Below are 16,647 nucleotides of genomic sequence, written 5' to 3'. Positions count from 1 at the left end.
ATTCAAGGTTAGATAATTATACCCATATGTACTATTCAGCATGCAACGTCAATGTTATCTTCCGTTTTCGATTTCACTAATGACATCGTCGAATGTGTGAATCACTAACTATTTGAGAACGATTATTGTCATTGTGAAATATGCATTGTTGATACTACTTAATACTTACGCTTCTCTTTTCCTCAGTGTTCGCTCCCAGAACTTATCGAAACGTGGAACGACTTCCTTCGACGAGTCTTCAGGATTGAGCGCCCAGAGATCGCTTTCAGTTAAACTTCTTCGGAAACCAGTGAGCGCTAAAGGATCGAACCAACTGAATGTGAGACGACTGGGGAAACCCGACGCACTTTCTGGGCATTGGTTCTACGAAACACACAAATTATTACAAATGCTATTTCATAGCGACCCGGATGTTAATCATAAAGAATCCGTTTTTTATTACCTTCTCATATTTATAAGGTGAATCTCTAGGAGGAAGGTCAGCAAAACAATTAAGTACAAACATTAAGAGAATCATTGGATAGTATATCATGTAACTGACGAAATTATACTGAACATTTTCATCGTCAGCTCGTTCATAGTGGTTCATTATTTCAGATCTAAGCTGAGGTAATCCTGCTAATATTAGGAGCAACCAAAAGAAGAACAATACTCCTGAAGCTCTCATACCACATTTTCGATTATAGTACAGTAGTGTTGCCGCAAGTACCTGAAAGTAATATAATTTGATATAATATGGTCGATTTTTTTTTATCTTTTTCATGACAAGTAACATAAAAGTTTATCAAAAATAGTACTGTTATGTATTTGATTGATTATTTTTTTAGAATGATAACAAATTATGATGCTATCAATAGGGGGCAATCTAGCGTTGCTTATTTTGGGGCAATCTAAACACGATTAGATTATTGTCATTGATGTTACTAAGAAAATTTATTAATGGGAGATAACAAGGTAAAAGGTTGCATTTATCGTCGTTCTACGTTTATATTGATTATTATTATCAATCAGAGCCTAGGTAAACTCGTATCCCTCAGGCCAACCTGGCAAGTCACACTCGTACTTGACAGGTTTTTTGGTATTATGTATAACCTTTATGCGTTTTATTGAAAATATGAGCGGTATTCATTATGAGCGGTAATCGGTATTTTATTGAATATCGTAATAGATATTCGGCTTAAAAAGTCCTTGTTGAACATGATATTTAGCGGGTTGCTATATAATTTTTTAAATGCACAAATGCATAATAAATATAGTTAATACTTAATAGTTCCATGTTTGACCCCATTTATTAATAACATAATTGTTAGGCCAAAATTTGCGTGCAGCGTTATGTTGATTGTTATTATGTAGTTATGTACTTTGAATCGACTTATGTATTTGTCTTTATTATTGCTTTGTTGAGCTGAAATCCCTCGTAATAAATTATTTATTTATGATTGTATTTATTAGTTTATAGAATAACGAAGTATGCATGTTGCCTACAATAAAAAATACGTTAGCTATTGATGAAGCGTCTGATAAACAAACTTGTATTTTGCTGCATTTTTAGATCTCTATCGACTTAAAATATTTATATTCCAAACGATTTTAAGTAAAAAATTACAAACCAACAACGAAATGTTGTTTCCAATTTGACTACATATATGTATCTATATGTCATAAGAGACCGGTTGAACTTTACCTCCTAAATTTGGGAGAGCTGTTTTATGTTTTGTGTTTTTGGACCATTTAAATTGTGAAACGTTATTTGTAAAATCTCTATATTGCATGTTTTTTATTTTAATTAGAGGTTTAATTGTTAAAAATTATTTGAACTTTAGAAATTAATTCGAACAAGTAAGCATTTTATTAGCTATATTTTTTATCTTAATGAAACAAAATCTAACGATGTCTGTCCAGTGTCCACATTCATTCTTTTGCGATTAACAATAATACGAGTAATTTATTTTAGAACAAAATTTTGAACATACTTCCTTCGGTACACCAGAAACTATAGAAGGCTCTATGATCACAAAAAGTTATTTGAATTATTTCATTAATCAATCAAATAACTTTTTGTGAAATCATAGATACTTCTAAGAATTTAGGTCAAGGTTGATTTGAATGTTGTAACATTATTCAGTGGAACGCAAATTACAGTACATCAATAGTTGACTAGTTAAATATCCGCCCTATTACTAAGACTAAAACTAAAGATTCATGAATACGAATATAATTTATAATTATGTATAAAGATAATTATGTAGTATGTTAAAGAGCATATAATATAATTTTATACTTTTTTCATTTGGTACTAAATAATGAGTCAAGGTAATATCAATTGTTTGAAACAAAATGAGGCCTTCAGATAAACCACAAAAAAATAAGTATTTGAGACACTTTTTGCAAGGATTTCTTTATTAAAAAAAAAGATAACCGAAGGTATAACCGCGGAGGTTCCATCTATCAGCATGGGAAATAATCCTTGGATTTGGCATATTCTAGCTCGTATTATCGTGTTAGAGTTGGGTTATGCTTATTTAAATAAACTGTAGCTATATGGTAAAGAAGTACTAGGATACAAGTATGATTAATCGTAATTTGTAGTGTACGAGCTTACTGGAACCAATTAAATTCATGAATGACAACGCAAACAGTATCAAATGTACATTCTATGTAGGTACCTATTTCATGTACCTAATTATAATGATGAATCTAGAGTCTTTTAAAATTTTATTTTACACTAGCTGTGCCGCGCGGTTCCACCCACGTCGCCCCACTCCTGTTGGTCTTAGCGCGATGATATAATAGCCTATAGGCTTCCTCGATAAATGGGCTATCTAACACCGAAAGAATTTTTCAGAACGGACCAGTAGTTCCCGAGATTAACGCGTTCAAACAAACAAACAAACTCTTCAGCTTTATAGACTACTAGCGGTCCGCCCCGGCTTCGCCCGTGGTACATATTTACGTTTTCTCTACATAAAAACCATCCTCGTACTTCAAGGAATATAATAAAAAAAGAATTATCGAAATCGGTTCAGCCGTTCTCGAGTTATGCGCTTACCAACACATTTTGCGATTCATTTTTATATATAAGAAGATAAGAAGAAGATCTAGATGTATTAATATTTTATTAATTACTATATCATAACTCTGTGATCATAACCAGAAGATAAAACTTATAAGGAGCGTTTCGGCTATATTCAATATATAAATAAATTGTATATTCTCAATGGTTTAAAACTTAATCCGAGGATTAGTTCTAAGTAGCCACATAATGCGTAGGCGTAATACGTTTTGTTACCATGCGAAATACCTATTTAGGATTTTCCGGTTTAATATTTATTTTTATATACCCAACTGAACGCCAAGAAAGACGAGTAAGCACTTGTAAATAACCTGATATATAATGACCACGTGACAAACAAGGTAATGAATTAATATTTTAAAAAAAGTTAGTATTTCCTTATTTAATATTTATATTTCTCCTAATTTTATATATTAAATATTTGTTTACTTATTATGTATTATTTAATGTTTGAAAATATTATTGAACTACACTCGAACGCGAACGTCGAAATCTCATTTAACTCAATGAATCCATTGATGTGATTATCATGAGCCAGATCGAAAAATATTGTTCCTGTGTACAATATTGATACAGTAATAGACTGGGGTAGAAGCCTTTGAAAATAGTGAAAAGATAAAAAAAATCGCAGTCGGATGAAACCCATTAGAAAAGGAGGGGAATATGATAAAAATGTAAGGAAAAATAAATTACGGTCAATCCGAGTTCGGGAAGCGGGAGGGGGGAGCTTTTAAGAGGAAAAAATGGTTTCTCTCGATTTCCGACAAAACTACAAGTCCTATAGAAAAAAGTTCAATGGCAAAGTTGTAGGTAATTAAAAGTTCTACAACTTTTGTATTCAAAATTTTTTCACATAACCTAAAAATTTAGGTGAAAAATTCAAAAAACCAAGTTTTTGGTCTTTTATTTCTATCTACTTCAAAATTTGTTTTTTTTCTACGAAATTTCGTGGAAACTTACTTTATTATGTCCCAAATACACTGTAATTTATTTGATTGAAAATATTTATTTTTTCGCCTTATTTTGAATTAATACCAAAAAAACAACCTAATTTTCAATCGAAAAGTCACCCGTCAAAATATCAGCTTTTTTCAAAAACTTGGGGTGCCTTTTATTCAGTGAAATCTCTACTTTGATATAGTGTAAAAAAATAAACACCACCATAGTAAATGTTCTCAGGAAATGCATACAAACAGTCTGAAAATTAGCTTTTACTAAATCAGGCACACTTCTCGAACTACCTGAAATGTTTTTATCGACATCATTTTGCTTTTGAATATGCTGTTAAATATTAAACTTAGAACAGATAATTATTTTTCTTTTGAAATATTACCGAAAAGCCGATACAAGAGAAGATATAGAGTTCAAGAATTGTGCCTGATTTAGTAAAAGCTAATTTTCAGATTGTTTGTATGCATTTCCTGAGAACATTTACTATGGTGGTGTTTATTTTTTTTACACCATATGAAAGTAGAGATTTCAATGAATAAAAGGCACCCCAAGTTTTTGAAAAAAGCTGATATTTTGACGGGTGACTTTTCGATTGAAAATTAGGTTGTTTTTTTGGTATTAATTCAAAATAAGGCGAAAAAATAAATATTTTCAATCAAATAAATAACAGTGTATTTGGGACATAATAAAGTAAGTTTCCACCAAATTTCGTAGAAAAAAAAATAAATTTTGAAGTAGATAGAAATAAAAGACCAAAAACTTGGTTTTTTGAATTTTTCACCTAAATTTTTAGGTTATGTGAAAAAATTGTGAATACAAAAGTTGTAGAACTTTTAATTACCTACAACTTTGCCATTGAACTTTTTTCTATAGGACTTGTAGTTTTGTCGGAAATCGAGAGAAACCATTTTTTTCTCTTAAAAGCTCCCCCCTCCCGCTTCCCGAACTCGGATTGACCGTAATTTATTTTTCCTTACATTTTTATCATATTCCCCTCCTTTTCTAATGGGTTTCATCCGACTGCGATTTTTTTTTGTTTCAAAAATTATCTACTCTAGTCTATAAGTACTAAGTACTGCTAAAACATGGAAGTATGAAAATTATTTGAATTTGATCATTAAGTTTTGTTGTGTTCAAACAGTTCAATGAGAACTGTAGTATCAGAAAATGTAGGATTCGATATCGCAAAGTTAAAAAGATCATATTGAATTATATTTGAGCTGTTTTTGGGGTTATTAAATTAAGTAGTCTATAAAATTTTGTAATCGAGTAGGTAAGTAGGTACTTACCTAAACTCGTTTATGGCTATTAGAGTTACGAAGTTTTAGAGGTCAAAATTTAAACCCACGGTCTACGGTTTGTAGCAATCAAGTAGCAATCAAATAGAGAAAATCAATATAAATTATTTAATATAATATATCTTTCAGTACATAAGGTATTTCTAACATACTTAGTATTTAAATACAGCAATGCTTTTACTTATTGTACGAGTCGCAAGCCGCGTTAGGAACATCAAAACATTTATTCGCATGTTAATAACAAACGATCACAGCTTTTTATTTATGCACGGTATAAATTATAAAACATGAGCGAAAATTGTAGAAACTCTTTTGAGTTAATATTGACGAAAAACTATACTATTACTATTATCTATTTATGTTTATAAAAATCGGTGTTGCGTAACTTCAAGATCAGATTTAACCGACTCGACGCATTTGTGATTCGGTACTACGAATCGATAAAATGTTTTTATGATAATCCGTTACTATGGGATCTGTTACATATGCCATTTCAAAATCCGTTGAATTTATTGTCTTTATTTACGTGTATTTATTAACGCCGGTAATATTTTTTCTTTTCATAATTACCTATACCAACTACATAATAAGCAACTCAATATTATGCTGTATTTATTTTTTACCATACACTAGGTACAGTTGAAGTTCACCTTGATGTTACAAACCTATAATTACCTCATGACAACACAGTTTGTTTTTTAATAGATATGTATTTTGTTGAAAAATTATAGGAAAAAACTTTTGTATCCATGAGACTCTTGAATATAAATAAAATTGAATAGTTTTGATTGGTACTCATACTTATTTTACTTGGTTATCATAAGATGTTTATGTAAATCTACATCAAGCACTTATTTTACATAAAGTTCAGCAGATTATGAGGGCTACTGAATGTTTCAGGAACGACCTTAGAAAACATGTTTTTTTTAGTAGTAGGAATATAGTATATATGCTGCAGTCAAAACCCTTATTGACTGGTAAAATAAGTCAATAAGGCTATTGACTAATAGGTTACATATAAGTGTGTGGGTTAGGTTAGGTTCGTGTTTTTTAACTACACAAAAATAGGAGCCCCGCAAAGCAAGGCTCCGTCAACTACACGAACCTGACCTAACCCACACCCTTATAATATGATACCTTATAGTTGATAACCTTATTTGCTAATTTTAACGGTCAATTAGGTTTTTGACTGGTTAAGGGTTTTGACTGCAACATATACATGTTTTTATCAATGATGTAATTATTTTATCAACTTTAAGAATAAACATACATAATATTATGGTAAATTATATTAGTTTATTTTGTCAAATTAATTATAAGACAAAAATATACTGCTTAGTTGAATCATGCAGGAAATCAAGCAATCAAGATCTCAAACATTGAAAACAAACACTTGGGTAGTTTTGGAGATTAAGTTCAAGTGTAGTGACTTGCAAATATTAATAATAATGAATATCAAACAAACACTTTACAGTGAGCATGGTCATAGGGAGACTGAATTTCTAAATTAATTATAGTTAATACAAAATTCTGTACACTCTTAACAAATTTCTATAATATCAGACAAATGTTAATTCACCTTGTAACAAATATATAATATCTAAATGTAAACAGCACCTTGTTATTCCCAAGTTTTAACAATATATCAAAGCATATTTGCCTATAGATTTGCAACATCTTTTGCATTTGTGCATCAATAAAATAGTTTAAATTTATAAAAAAGGATATATAAAAATTACTTACGAAAGTAAATATCTTAACAATAGGACAATAATAGTCTGCATTGAAGACATCCTCCTCTTCTTTAGAAGACTTATGTACAGTTACTCCTAAGTCCACAAACTTCAGAACAATTAAAAGTATTGTTATAATCAATTTGGTGATATTCAGTATATTCCATGGTATATTCTTCTCTTTACTATGCAGTATATAATAAGTATCAAGTAAAGCGGTAAGCCATAGATAACCACATGGTATCCAAATGAGTACTGTTTTTTCGAAGCACGGTGTAAACTCTGGGTTTGATGTATACCATGTTAAATTGCTATCCTGTTGGGGAAAAATATTATATATTTTCGATACAACTAAATAATTATGTATTTGTTTAAATACAGCATTTAAGTTGTCCAGTAACATATTATATTTGAAAACATTCAAAACTGGTTTGGTTTCCCATGCTTAAATTTGGGCCAATTTGTATAAATAAATTAACAAATTTAAGTACAGATAAATAAGTACATGTACATATGGCAAAATCTAAGAATAACAATTCCAAGAACATAGATATTTGAAATGTATATTACATAATTGTTTGTTCTTTTCTTAGTGTATTGTTGCAATTATAATTTGATTTGAAACAGGTTTTCTCAGTCTTGATGCTTTTTAATACAAATAATAAAATGCCTCAGGTCATGGTCACATGGCTAGAGATATTTCAATAATCATCAGTTTTATGATTGGTACCTACTCTGTGTTTTGTTTTAAATATTGAAATGTGAGATAAATAATGGTTCTCAATTGTAATAGCATGTTAATATAGTACTTACCTATTTAAAATCAGAAATATTTCATAGAGATAAAACTTCTTTTAGTAAAAAAATATTATTCTTTAATTTTAAATAAATACAAGTCGGAATTTTGTAATGGAATAAAAAAACACCACACAGTTTACGTTCGAAACGGTCACCACGGCCATTTCTATTAATTTTTTCTGGTTTGTTTACGAGGGTCAAAGACCTACTTACCCAAAATTTTGATCCGCAGAATTCGTCAAGCGTGGAATTGTAAGACATTGTTACTATTGCCGTACTAATGTATACTTTCCATTAAAACGCTATTTCGATTGATAAATCTTGAAACAGCGACTTATAACCGGTCGTAGTTTATCATATCCATTCACCATTCGTAATTATTTAAGTACCGACCGCAGAAATTTCATGAAGTACAGATTTTATAGTAAGTATTTATTGCAAAAAGTTTAAAGTAAAAACACGTTAAAATATAATGATCACATAACCAAGAACACGTTTGCTTTTCTTTTTTTACCGTACTCTGACACAAGACCTCAAATTTGGATACACAGTACACTCACGCACGAATCACGATCCAAATATCCAATGAATAGGACAAAATCAAAATTCAAGAACAAGTCCATAGAGTACTTTTTTAAAGACCGCTGTCGGCGACAGCCTGTCGCATCTCGGTTTTCACTGGCAGTGTGTCCATATACAATACTGGTTCTGCCGGTAGCTGTAATTAAAACGTAGTGATTATATCCTCTTTGGCTGTAATAGCAATATTAATGATACTTTTACTTTATAAGGGCAATTTAGATTTTAGAGAGTCATTACTTCTCAATTTTTTATTATTTACAAGATAGTAAATTCAACACAAATAAAAACAAGGTTAAAAGGGAAGAAAATAATTTCAACTGCAGATAAGTACTCTTGGTTGTATGAAGGAAAATACAAACACTTAAATAATTAACAATGTATCCGGTATCTGTAATAATTATTATCAGTAATAACACGGTTAAATATAATAGTTAGAATCTCCTTCTTTTTATTTTAGTTACGCTATAATATCTCCAAAGAGTGTCCATTAGTTTAAATCTTGAAAAGTTCGAATCTCAAATTAGGAATAGCCACCCTAATTTATTGTAAAAATCATAAACTGGAAACACCGGGATCAAATAATAATAATATATTTTAAGATAATCACTGTGATTGAGTTAAATTCGTTGTAAGTGAAAAAGTTCTATATTATTCTAGCATTTTCAATGAAATATATTATTTATGAAAAATATATTTTTCATATATATATAATTCATTTCACCGTATGCGAGGTCAGGAAAGGGCAAAAACCGTGAAATTAATAATAGTTGTATTTTGCTATAGATAAGTGTAAATTAACTCATTTTGAAATGTGAACCGTGAAGTCTGAAATTATTGTGTTTACAGGTCTATATAATGTGCAAATTAGTTTACCGTACACCACAAAATTTGCAAAATAAAGTCCCCAGTACAATGTGCTAACTGGCAACATTCATTCTGTGTCTGTGGTACTGTTGACGTCTGTAGTTGACGTTTGCGGTTTGATAATCTATCATCTATAATCTATGGCAGCCAAGCTTGAAGCTAATGCTAATGGATAGCCAATTTTATTCCAATGGTTTATGCATTTTGTTATAGCGTCATCATAATTTGGATATAAATATTTTCAGCGTTTTCCTAACATTTATTTGAGTTGTTATCTACGTGAAGACCAAAGCGGTTTATGTATTTCTATTAATCGGCTTCGAACTTGTAAACCTCAGAATGGCCGAATATTTAGCGGCTATATTTGGGACTGAAAAAGATAAGTAAGTTGTTCATTGGTTTTAGAAAGTAAAAATTAAATTATTAATATTTTTATTGATTTGGTAAATTAATAGTGATAAAAACACAGTCACTTTTTAGTGTATATGTTTTTTAGGTTAAGTTCTTTTGGATACGTTTTAATTTAACATTTTCATATGTTTGTTTTTAAATCTATGAAATTAATGAATTGTGTCTGAATTCCAGAGTTAATTGTTCGTTTTATTTTAAAATTGGAGCATGTAGACATGGAGATAGATGCTCAAGAATCCACAATAAACCAACATTCTCTCAAACAGTACTCCTACAAAACTTATATGTAAATCCACAAAATTCTGCTAAATCTGCAGATGGCAGTCACTGTAAGTAATAACTTTTATGTATCTTTTTGTTATGTTTATTGTGATAACTAAAATTATTGAGATTGTATTATTGTAAAGTTAACTTTGATAGCTCATCTACTGAGGAAGGCAAAAAGCCATATATCACATTAAGACCAGCAGGAGCTGAGTTAAACCTCAAGCAATAGCTAGTTGTTTCATAAAATTAAATAGTGTCAATATTATACTCATTCATTTACAATAAGGCCTTTAAATATTGAGTTCATTTTTTTTATGCAATGTCTATTTGTAATCTCACTAAAGACTGGTCTTGATTTACTGTTTCATACCATGTTATATTTATTTTTTTTTGCATTCTTATTTTTAACAAAATAAATAACTATATTTTAAAAGATTATCCTATTCAGTTATATAATTTCTTCAATGTTTGAATTTAATAAACACATTCATATATCACACATCAATAGTAATATGTTTGCTATTTGTTTAGTCACATATACTAGCCTATTACAGCATTTAGGAATATATGGAAGATAAAAACTCATGGGGGGTTGTCGCGTAAAAACCACAGCACAGTTCTTTGGCATATTATGATAATATACAGTTACATATTTTGTAAAATTAAATTGTAATACTGAAATGATTTAAAAGAGCAACTATGGAGTTTATTGCTGGTTCTTCTCCATAGATACTGCTTTCCGAATCGGTGGTAAATGTTTAAAATATGTATTGACGTTTCAAAAGTGCTTCTCGAAGAAGTCTACTTGAATAAATGTTTGAGTTTGAGTTTATTTACTACTTACATAAGTATAGATAATTCCAGCCAATATTCTGCTCCTAAACTCTTTGATAATTTTGATTTACTGTTATTATAAAATGGAATATTCTCTTTCAGTGGTTGTAGCCAATGTGTCAGACGAAGAAATGCAGGAGCATTATGACAATTTCTTTGAAGATGTTTTTGTTGAATGTGAGGATAAATATGGTGAAATTGAAGAAATGAATGTTTGTGACAACCTCGGGGATCATTTAGTAGGCAATGTTTATATTAAGGTAAGTTAATTTATATAAATTTAAAAATAATAGAAAAAAAATTGATCACAAGGAGTGATTCGAACCTGTCTTGTGCCATTTTGTTCGAATCATTGAATTTCTTCTATACTTTAAATTTTTTTATTTATAAAGCATTTGAATGCTATAAAACTAAAGTATTATGTAATTTTATTAAGTCACTATAGAAGAATGAAGTTTCAATCATGGATGAGACTGATCTCAGACATCAATCTAACAAAATTATTGATGATAGGTGACAACCAAGAAGCTTATATCTAATACACTGGAGATTGCACTATTATTTTATTATTTATTATTGCACTAACTTGCCAAGTAGGTGTGAAAGGGATAAAAAAACATACAGGTGTCATTCAACGTCATATTTTCTTGTTACAAGTTAATGTTCATAGTGCAATCTCGAGTGTATTAGATATAAGCTTCTTGGTGACAACATTCTCACCTATCATCAATAATTATCAATTCTGCAAGAAGAAGTATTTACAACTATCTGCTAGTTGTGAATACTTCTTCTTGCGGAATTCAGGACAGCATCTCCGCAATATGGTGATTCAACTTTGTTGATAAACAAGTGTTCAATTAATCATGCAATAAATGATTTATTTATTTTATTAACCAAATAACAAACGCCACAGTTGAAGGCCCCAAAAAAAAGTCGAAATTACTTTTTAATCCATCAGTCCTCGGAATCACAGACACAATAGAAAATCTATTGTGTCGCGCCCCGATCGGGCCTTACGGTGGTCAATGGGTTAAAACTACATTTAATAAATCTCCAGAATAACATACATTAAATTTATCCATACTAATATTATAAATGCGAAAGTAACTCTGTCTGTCTGTCTGTTACTCAATCACGCCTAAACTACTGAACCAATTTTCATGAAATTTGGTATGGAGATATTTTGATACCCGAGAAAGGACATAGGCTACTTTTTATCCCGGGAAATGACGCAATCCCGGAAATCCCATGGGAACGGGAACTATGCGGATTTTTCTTTGACAGCGCGGGCGAAGCCGCGGGTGGAAAGCTAGTAAATAATATATGTTTATTAAATTTATTAGTTCCGTCGCGAAGAAGACGCAGAGAAAGCGGTGAACGATCTCAACAACCGTTGGTTTGGTGGTCGGCCAGTGTACGCTGAGCTTTCGCCAGTGACAGACTTCCGTGAAGCCTGCTGCCGTCAGTATGAGATGGGGGAGTGCACGCGCAGTGGTTTCTGTAACTTCATGCATTTGAAACCTATCTCGAGGGAACTTAGGAGGTATGTTTTTTAATTTGTGTTTTGTTTAACCCCTCTCATATTTACTAAATGCTATAATATTGTATCATTATATTATCACAATTAAATGTTAATTTTGTGTCAAGAGGGATAATTTATCATGTGGCGTAGAACCTTACCACAGGGCCAAGAGAACATGAAAATAAGATAATCTATATCTTCTCTATATCTTATACGAATATTATTATAAAACTGAAGTTTGTTTGTTTTAACCGTTAACGCGCTAATCTCGGGACTACTAGTTCAATTTGAAAAATTCTTTCGGTGTTAAATAGCCCATTTATCGAGGAAGGCTTGTAGGCTATATTTCATAACGCTAAGACTAACAGGAGCGGAGCCACGCGGATGAAACCGCGGGGTGCAGCTAGTACTTAATAAGCTTGAAAACAAAGTTGCCCTTATTTTCTTTTAACTTGCTTATATAAGTTCAGACAACTTGGTATTATTACTGTTAGTACAAAGAATGATTCTGTATCAATAAATAAATAAATAACACTCGTCTTTAAGGGGTTTGAAACTTTTTGTATGGACGCTGGCATATCGACCTGCCGCCATTTTGATTTTTTTTCAAAATCGCGGCGCACGATTAAAGTGGTATGTATAGATAGAGGACACATAGACGAACAAAAAATGTCTCATAACATAGTACCCTAAAGCGTCACATTACCGAGATATTTGGAGGTAAATATTCACTTATGAGTACAACGACAAACACTAAAAATAGACTTATTACGTGTCTATATGCATAATATTATCTCCAAATAATCACTCCCAGGTAGATTATTATTATTACGGGAAGAAATTAGGTATTCATTACATTACTTACATTTTTATGTAATGTATGTATGTTTTTATGTAATGAATGTACCTACTTTCTTCCAATAAACTGTTAATTAATAATAATCTACCTGGGAGTGATTATTTGGAGATAATATTATGCATATAGACACGTAATAAGTCAATTTTTTGTGTTTGTCGTTGTACTCATAAGTGAATATTTACCTCCAAATATCTCGGTAATGTGACGCTTTAGGGTACTATGTTATTAGACATTTTTTGTTTGTCTATGTATCCTCTATCTATGCATACAACTTTAATCGTGCGCCGCGATTTTGAAAAAAAATCAAAATGGCGGCCGGGTTGATATGCCAGAAAGTTTCAATGCCCTTTATTTAATTATTTTTTCTTCTATATTTTAATTGAAATCGTGTTCTCTTTCAGATACCTATACGCGCGTCGCAAGAGCGGTCGCCGCTCGCGGTCCCGCTCGCGCGAGCGCCGCCGCCGCTCCCGCTCGCGCGAGCGGCGCCGCGAGCCGCCGCGCAACTCGCGCGCCGGACGATACTAGCATCTACCCTAGACAAGTGGCTTTCTATTAGCGTAAAGTTTAATAGAATAGATTATGAATGTATTAGATTGACGTAATCAATCGTCGCCGTCGTCGTAATCAAACGTCAATCTCATACATTCATAATCTATTCTATGAAACTTTACGCTATAGCTCTATTGTCTATGCGATTCGACTGACAATAGGATCGATGCTGCGCCATTGCTTTCGATAGTATACATGTACATGGTTTATAAATTACAGCGGACGATACTAGCGACTGTAGCTCTATTGTCTATGCCAAGAAGCTTATATCTAATACACTGGAGATTGCACTATGAACATTAACTTGTAACAAGAAAATATGACCTTGAATGACGCCTGTATGTTTTTTTATCCCTTTCACACCTAACTAACTACCTAGGTGTGAAAGGGATAAAAAAACATACAGGCGTCATTCAACGTCATATTTTCTTGTTACAAGTTAATGTTCATACTGAAATCTCCAGTGTATTAGATATAAGCTTCTTGGTCTATGCGATTCAACTGACAATAGGACCGATGCTGCGCCATTTTGTGACGTCATAATTAAAAAAAGGAAATTGGTTTTGAAATTACACTTTCATATGTTTGTGTTTTAAATTATTATATATTAAACTAGATTTCCGCCCGTGACATCGCCCGCTTTGACTAAAATCTAATAAATTATATGCTAAAACCTTCCTCTTGAACCACTCTATCTATTAAAAAAAAAACGCATCAAAATCTGTTGCGTAGTTTTAAGGATATACAGAGAAAGCGACTGTGATTACGCGACTTCTCATACTAAATCGGGTTTTTTTCTTTAATGTATAAATCAGGCAAATAAAATAAATCGTTAATAAAGTGCGAAAAGTATTTCCTAAATCTTTCTTTTTCTAATCCCATTTGACGGTTGACACGAAAATATGTCATTGACTTTCCTATTGTTAGATGAATCGCATAGCAGCACATTATAAACTGCGAGAGCAATATTATGCACATAGCTTATCTCTGTCTTTCTCAATACGAAAGACAAAGATGGAATGATGCAAGTGTTGCTGGTTTTAAATCTTGTCAAAAGACGTGTGTGTACGTAACGGCCATTTTGTGAAGCTACTGTCATGGGTGTAAAAATTATTGTATCTTTTTATCATTAAATCCTTCTCCTGATGATTAATGTAGTTTGTTTTATTAGAATGCAAGTACACTACATACAAGTGTGATTGTAATTATGCTCATCGTAATTTTAAATGAATCTGAAATTTATGGACATTTAATTGTTAATTTTTCCTTTCTTATGAATGATAATTTTTGTGTTAGTATGGTATATTTTATATCAAATATTAATTTGGAGTTATCTGCACTAGAAAATTGTTCAAGAGATTGAAGCTTCATAAAATGTCTTAAAAAAGCTCTTATTGTATTTGTGAGGACACCAAGATAATTCGACGCATTGTCTTAAAGACAGGAAATCAACCTTATGTATTTTTTAAACTGAAATAAAATTAGTCATAAGCAATAAAAATGGTTTAATTTCAAATAACTTTTTTAAATGAACTTCTTATCATTTCTGTACCTACTTTTTACCGCAAGGTTGATTTCATCTGTCTTGAATAAGATTTGTTATAGGGAAATAAGTTATAAATTTTAGTATTTTTATACATAGTAAATAAGCCAAGATTATCTTCCTTTAGATAAGTCTTTCCATCAGAATTGTTCTCATACATTAAAAACAGCTAGAAATGATAATACAATATTAAAAAAAAAAAACAAATCACATTAACACTCTAAATAGCGTAAACTGAAATAGAGAGTTTCATATATAGAGTTTTATGAACATTCATTGATCACAGGAATGAAATTGTGAGATTGAGATTAAGTCTACAGCCAGATACCTACAAAGTTCCATCTTCGTGGTCTTGTGTTATATTGTGAATTTTATGTTGATACTTGATATGTATTATTGTTCATTATAATTATCGAGTATTTGTGTAAACATTCTAATGTACAAACAAAAATATGATGCATATTTAAATCGTCTCTTTTTATTGTTACTTATACCGTCATCCAAGTAAAACGTGTGGAACATAAAAATAAAATTCATGATGTCAACTACACAACCTACTTTGATAATTAATGTGAAATATAGATGTAAAATAATTATAAGTGTCATTCCTTAAATTGAGTGTTTTATTATAAAATTCCCTCTCACCTAAATTCATCACGTAGTCATGTTTCTCAGTATCCATATGGTTACACATTTTAATACCTACTTATAAGCCAAGGGTCAACCTGAGCCTATGAGTGCTGAAAAAGCAGGCGAAATTAAGATTCTCGATAGAGGCTAGAAATATAAACTCAACATTAAAATGTCTCTGCTGTTGCAATTTTTATCTACTTTTTCTCTTAACCCATTGAGTTATTGTACCTACTGTAACAAACATATAGGTACACTTCAATCGTACTTACGATTTTTTTTGCACATCTTATATATAAAATTCTCGTGTCACAATGTTAGTCTGCATACTCCTCCGAAACGGGTGGACCGATTCTCATGAAATTTTCTGTGCATATCGGGTAAGTCTGAGAATCGGCCCACATCTATTTTTCATATGTACCACGGGCGAAGCCGGGGCGGACCGCTAGTATAATTATATATATTAAAACTTTTATAAGTCTGCCTCTTTCTTTCCCTAATTTCAAACCGGAGTAGAATTAATTCTTCTCAATATCAATAAATACAAAAAAAATCACGAGGTACGAATTAAATGGGTAATTATTCGTAGAATACGAACCGTTAACGTACCGTTAGGTAATTAAGCAGTTTGGGACTAGATGGCGCTGTGTATATGATTTACAATCATAATTTACAATATTTACCTAAAAAGTATTTACATTTCAAAGAACGTTGAATGTGTTTCGTTCAC

At 31.3% G+C, this 16,647-nt stretch overlaps 2 protein-coding genes across 5 annotated transcripts in view; one reads left to right on the top strand and one right to left on the bottom strand.

Moving 5' to 3' along the window:
- The window catches only part of MRP (Multidrug-Resistance like Protein 1), a 40,294-nt gene extending 31,758 nt beyond the window's left edge, over window positions 1–8,536 (bottom strand). For all 4 annotated transcript variants that reach the window (XM_090120433.1, XM_090120435.1, XM_090120434.1 and 1 more), the window contains exons 1-4: window positions 8,067–8,536; window positions 7,066–7,371; window positions 443–709; window positions 170–363 (exon numbers count right to left, since the gene is read on the bottom strand). In XM_090120433.1, coding sequence (XP_089976559.1) covers window positions 170–363; window positions 443–709; window positions 7,066–7,371; window positions 8,067–8,114 — 815 coding nt within the window. In that variant the 5' untranslated portion in view covers window positions 8,115–8,536. The remainder of the gene's footprint in view (window positions 1–169; window positions 364–442; window positions 710–7,065; window positions 7,372–8,066) is intronic.
- Window positions 8,537–9,444: 908 nt separating this feature from the next.
- On the top strand, window positions 9,445–15,901 carry U2af38 (U2 small nuclear riboprotein auxiliary factor 38). The gene is made up of 5 exons (XM_090120432.1): window positions 9,445–9,682; window positions 9,885–10,039; window positions 10,914–11,071; window positions 12,155–12,354; window positions 13,594–15,901. Exons 1-5 carry the CDS (start codon window positions 9,639–9,641, stop codon window positions 13,718–13,720), a joined length of 684 nt encoding a protein of 227 aa, XP_089976558.1. The 5' UTR covers window positions 9,445–9,638; the 3' UTR covers window positions 13,721–15,901.
- Window positions 15,902–16,647: the final 746 nt, after the last annotated feature.

Source organism: Colias eurytheme, chromosome 4, assembly GCF_061535395.1.
Source record: "Colias eurytheme isolate Ceu_HAF_F1 chromosome 4, ilColEury1 Martin Lab GWU primary, whole genome shotgun sequence".
Taxonomy (NCBI): Eukaryota; Metazoa; Arthropoda; class Insecta; order Lepidoptera; family Pieridae; genus Colias; species Colias eurytheme.
The sequence above is the reverse complement of the archived record's forward strand: the minus strand, read 5'-3'. Positions and strand labels throughout refer to the sequence as shown.